General features: G+C 43.2%; 1 protein-coding gene across 1 annotated transcript; it reads left to right on the top strand.

Moving 5' to 3' along the window:
- The first annotated feature begins 11 nt into the window (after positions 1-11).
- LOC134825916 (melanoma-associated antigen B4-like) lies at positions 12-1,151 on the top strand. The gene is made up of 2 exons (XM_063838119.1): positions 12-34; positions 482-1,151. The coding sequence occupies exons 1-2, from the start codon at positions 12-14 to the stop codon at positions 1,149-1,151; spliced, it is 693 nt and encodes a 230-aa protein (XP_063694189.1).
- The last annotated feature ends 5,126 nt before the right edge of the window (positions 1,152-6,277 follow it).

Raw genomic sequence — 6,277 nt, 5'->3', positions numbered from 1 at the left:
ACGGTCTGACTATGACACATCTAAACCGCGGTCTGTGAGGTGTACTGTGTACATTATGGTAATTTGGTTGTGTTACTGATGAATATGAATCGATTTCTTAATATCACTCTACATTGAAGAACTAATTCATCGTTAATATATTAATATATATAACAGCTGTATTTGTTGATCTGACGGCCAATACTATACCTCAAAGACCGCGGTCAAGCTTCAAAATTTCGCGGCGGGGGGGGGGGGTCTGAGACTTGCTGACCAGCTGACGTCAGCAGAAATACCTGCATTTTGGCAAAAACTGAACTCTGTTGACCAACTGTTCAAATAAGTCAGACATAAATCCCAGGGTCCCTGCCTACACCCCCCTCAGGATTTCAAAACACCCTCGCTGGCTGACATGAGGGAGGGGGTAAAGGGGTAAAATTGGCCAAAATATTGCTGACGTCATAGACATATGTGAACGCTTTCATACGACGGCGGTGGACAGTACGGTGGTGGACACTACGGTGGTGAATAGTACGGTGGTGAATAGTACGGTGGAGGACAGTACGGTGGAGGACAGTACGGTGGAGGACAGTACGGTGGAGGACAGTACGGTGGTGAATAGTACGGTGGAGGATAGTACGGTGGAGGACACTACGGTGGAGGACAGTACGGTGGAGGATAGTACGGTGGTGGACAGTACGGTGGTGGACAGTACGGTGGAGGACAGTACGGTGGAGGACAGTACGGTGGAGGATAGTACGGTGGAGGACAGTACGGTGGTGGACAGTACGGTGGTGGACACTACGGTGGTGGATAGTACGGTGGAGGACAGTACAGTGGAGGACAGTACGGTGGTGAATAGTACGGTGGAGGACAGTACGGTGGTGGACAGTACGGTGGAGGACAGTACGGTGGTGGATAGTACGGTGGATGACAGTACGGTGGAGGATAGTACGGTGGTGGACAGTACGGTGGAGGACAGTACGGTGGTGGACAGTACGGTGGAGGACAGTACGGTGGAGGACAGTACGGTGGAGGACAGTACGGTGGTGGACAGTACGGTGGTGGACACTACGGTGGTGGATAGTACGGTGGAGGACAGTACAGTGGAGGACAGTACGGTGGTGAATAGTACGGTGGAGGACAGTACGGTGGTGGACAGTACGGTTTAAGATTAATGCAAGTAAGACGTTCGGTTCGAGACAAGAAAAATTAACGGCATGTGCATTCAGCTTTGTGCAAAGTGGTAACTCTGTACACTGTAGAAACCGGGAATTAGTTTTATCTTATAATCTCAATAGTATTAAACTTAGACCATTATTTAATTTATAAAATGATTAATATAAATAAGATATTAGTTTTACGGGACCGCAATGACTGTAAGTCTAAAAGTAAATCTATGATCTATCATTCGATCGAAAATTCTGCAGAGAACAAATTTTACGCTCCCACGTACTACTACTACTACTACCACTACTACTCCTACAACTACTACTACTACTACTCCCACTACTACTCCCACTACTACTCCCACTACTACTCCCACTACTACTACTACTACTACTACTACTACTACTACTACTACTACTACTACTACTACTACTACTACTACTACTACTTCCTCCACTACTACTACCACTACTACCACTACTACCTCCACTACTACTCCCACTACTACTCCCACTACTACTCCCACTACTACTCCGATCCCACTACTACTACTACTACTACTACTACTACTACTACTACTACTACTACTATTACTACTACTACTACTACTATAACTACTACTACTACTACTACTACTATTACTACTACTACTACTACTACTACTACTACTACTACTACTACTACTACTACTACTACTACTACTACTACTACTACTACTACTCCCACTACTACTCCTACTACTACTACTACTACTACTACTACTACTACTACTACTACTACTACTACTACTACTACTTCCTCCACTACTACTACCACTACTACCACTACTACCTCCACTACTACTCCCACTACTACTCCCACTACTATTACCACTACTACTACTACTACTCCCACTACTACTCCCACTACTACTACTACTACTACTACTACTACTACTACTACTACTACTACTACTACTACTACTACTACTACTACTACTACTACTACTACTACTACTACTTCCTCCACTACTACTACCACTACTACCACTACTACCTCCACTACTACTCCCACTACTACTCCCACTACTACTCTCACTACTACTCCCACTACTACTCCCACTACTACTACTACTACTACTACTACTACTACTACTACTACTACTACTACTACTACTACTACTACTTCCTCCACTACTACTACCACTACTACCACTACTACCTCCACTACTACTCCCACTACTACTCCCACTACTACTCCCACTACTACTCCCACTACTACTACTACTACTACTACTACTACTACTACTACTACTACTACTACTACTACTACTACTACTACTACTACTACTACTACTACTACTTCCTCCACTACTACTACCACTACTACCACTACTACCTCCACTACTACTCCCACTACTACTCCCACTACTACTACTACTACTACTACTACTAATACTACCACTACTACTCCCACTACTACTCCCACTACTACTCCCACTACTACTCCCACTACTACCTCCACTAATACTCCCACTACTACTCCCACTACTACTCCCACTACTACTACTACTACTACTACTACTAATACTACCACTACTACTCCCACTACTACTCCCACTACTACTCCCACTACTACTCCCACTACTACCTCCACTACTACTCCCACTACTACTCCCACTACTACTACTACTACTACTACTACTAATACTACCACTACTACTCCCACTACTACTCCCACTACTACTACTACTACTACTACTACTACTACTACTACTACTACTACTACTACTACTACTACTACTACTACTACTACTACTACTACTACTTCCTCCACTACTACTACCACTACTACCACTACTACCTCCACTACTACTCCCACTACTACTCCCACTACTACTACTACTACTACTACTACTAATACTACCACTACTACTCCCACTACTACTCCCACTACTACTCCCACTACTACTCCCACTACTACCTCCACTACTACTCCCACTACTACTCCCAATACTACTCCCACTAATACTCCCACTACTACTCCCAATACTACTCCCACTAATACTCCCACTACTACTCCCACTACTACTCCCAGTTCCCACTACTAGTCTCACTATAACAACTAGTTTTGCGGTCACGTTACTGCAATTAAATGTGCAATGACAGACTCTAAATCTATTTTTCGATTGAAAATATTCTAGACTTTCGGGAAAATAATTTATTACCTGACTTGATTCACGATGTTAATCCTTCGCAGCTCGGTTAGGCCCAGTGCATGGTGCATCGCGCTACAATTACCTGACTTGCTAATACTATTGCTATAACGAACCGAGCGTGCTAAATCACAAATCACTCTACAGTCGATCTTCGAGATTGTTCTAAAAAGGCCCCCGGCCGGCCGACGGTTATAACCAACTTCAATCTATGAATTTTTGGACGCTGCATTTTGCAAGTTAGTATGCATAATTGTATTACATATATTCATATGCAGAGCTTGGCTTACATAATGCAGCGATTTCATTGGACGAGAGCAACTTTTGGCGACGTTTGACTACACATGGCAGCGTTTGATCGAAAACCTGGTTTCAGCTCCCCCTGTGCTTACTGCGTGATCCGCTTGTTTCACAATTGTAGAATATCTCTCGCGCGATTCACCTAACCATGTGCTTTCGCGCCACTGCGGGCGCGCTTGTTTCACAAGTCAAGCCGTGAGGCGGGCGCGCGCTACTGCAAGCGCAAGGGCTCTGGATAGAGCAACTCGCGCGATACTACAAGCGAGAGGGCTCTGGTTAGAGCAACCTAAACAATACTTTTTACTTGTATGATCACGTCGTGACCCCTATATATTGTCGTTTCGCTATAGAGTTTCTACGATGCATGGGGAGCCGCGCACTTGACGGATGTTACTCGTCTAAATTTCTTCGAAGTAGCGCGCGCGCCGCTTTCTTCTCGAAATGGCCCGACGGCAAGTGCTACGAAGTAGCGCGCGCCGGGCCAGACCATTAACAATGGTCAAGCCGCGCACTCGTGCGCGGCGGGTTTGCTCTAACCAGAGCCCTCTCTAAGAGCAGTACGCGTATACACATGGCTATGTAAAGCGGCGGGTCATACAACGTATGACAACTTTTTACTGCATCAAAAATATCAATCACAACCAAAGTTTTAATGGGTGATACTCGTAAAATATTTGTTTCAAATATTTATTTCAAGGCCGCGTCGACGAGTCCAACTCAGTGGCGGGCGTTTTGGTTGACGGATGTTACTCGTCTAAATTTCTTCGAAGTAGCGCGCGCCGCTTTCTTCTCGAAATGGCCCGACGGCACGAGCTACGAAGTAGCGCGCGCCGGGCCAGATCATTAACAATGGTCAAGCGTTTTGGTAAGTTTTAAAACTACAAATGCAAATAAAAATCGATCAAAAACTTAGTTTCAGCCCCCGCCCCCACCCCCCCTGTGTTCTCGAAATATTATTATTATCACGTACTAACTCTGCCGAGGCATGCAAAGTGCTACTGAGCTGAGCTTAGTAGCGCGCGCCAGGTTAGTTTAGTTATTATACTATCACTGTATATATTATATTACATAATAACCATTTATATTATATGTTAACAATGAACAGGTAAATTGGGTGTTTATCTAGCTAGCCATGAGTCTACGCGTACTGCGTGACGCACTTGTTTCACCTTCGGCGGTCCGGTCGCGCGCTACTGCAAGCGAGAGGGCTCTGGATAGAGCAGACGTTAAGATTAGTATCAAATAAAGGGTTTCTGGGTGCCCGGTTTTTGTAATAACATATATTATAAAACTTTTGTGTTCGTAAACACAAATATTTTTTATTGTGTTCGTATAAACATTAAGAATTTCATGACAAAATGTGAACATTTAAAATATAATTTGAAACATTACAGGAACGTTATTCAAATCTCAAACAGAAACAGTATATAACAAAGTTTTGTGTTTTGATCATATGATCGTGGATGTATAGTGATTGATTGCATAATTTTGAATTTGATTGATGGTGATTGTGAGTGAGAAGATGTTTGGAGTGCCAGCCAGTAACTCTGTCAAATGAACAGCCCATTGAAGAGCGAATGAGCGCAATTTCGCAGGAACAGCAGAGAGGGTGGCACAAAACGGCACACACGGAAAGGACGAAACAAAAAAGAAAAAACGCCGTGCGCGGTAAGCTTGTGAATGACAATTTAGTTGTAGGTTTACAACCTACCAGGACGCGCGCCGAGTTGGACTCGTCGCCGGTAATATATCATATATGGAACAGATATTTTACGAGCATCACCCGTTAACAATTTAGGCGCGCAGAGCACCGTTAAAAATAACGGACAATGATTTTACACTACTCGTTTGAAAGTTATGAGAACTTCGAGCGCTTAGTTTTAAGGGGGCCGGGGGGGGTCTTCATCAAAATTCTCTCGAAATTGACTTTATAGTTGTTTCTGGTAGAAGGGAGTGATATCTACCAGCTGCTTTTGGTCCCATGGAAAAATATTGTTCCTAGCCGAAATTATTGCCGGTCTAAGGTCAGCGCTTATGTGTATTTGTATTGCGCGAGCGATTTTCAATCGCAAATTCTGAAAATCGAGTCTAAAAATCTATCTTCTCCTACAGTTTTTGAGCAATCACCCTGAAACTTTCAGGATATGTTCTAGGGACCATTTAGAAGATTTGATCGAGCCAAAATTTTGAGATAGGCCTTTAAAAATTTTTTATTCAATTTTGAAAATCTTGGACCTGAAAAAATCGTAAAAAAACGAGGTCCAAGATTTTCAAAATTGAATAAAAAAATTTTAAAGGCCTATCTCAAAATTTTGGCTCGATCAAATCTTCTAAATGGTCCCTAGAACATATCCTGAAAGTTTCAGGGTGATTGCTCAAAAAATGTAGGAGAAGATAGATTTTTAGACTCGATTTTCAGAATTTGCGATTGAAAATCGCTCGCGCAATACAATTACACATAAGCGCTGACCTTAGACCAGCGATAATTTCGGCTAGGAACAATATTTTTCCATGGGACCAAAAGCAGCTGGTATATATCACTCCCCTCTACCAGAAACAACTATAAAGTCAATTTCGAGAGAATTTTGATGAAGACCCCCCCCGGCCCCCTTAAACTAATTACAACACTACAAA

The sequence above is a fragment of the Bolinopsis microptera genome, chromosome 1 (genome assembly GCF_026151205.1).
Source record: "Bolinopsis microptera isolate Bmic1 chromosome 1, MBARI_Bmic_1.0, whole genome shotgun sequence".
NCBI lineage: Eukaryota > Metazoa > Ctenophora > Tentaculata > Lobata > Bolinopsidae > Bolinopsis > Bolinopsis microptera.
Note: the sequence above shows the minus strand (reverse complement) of the source record. Positions and strands in the feature narration are given on the sequence as shown.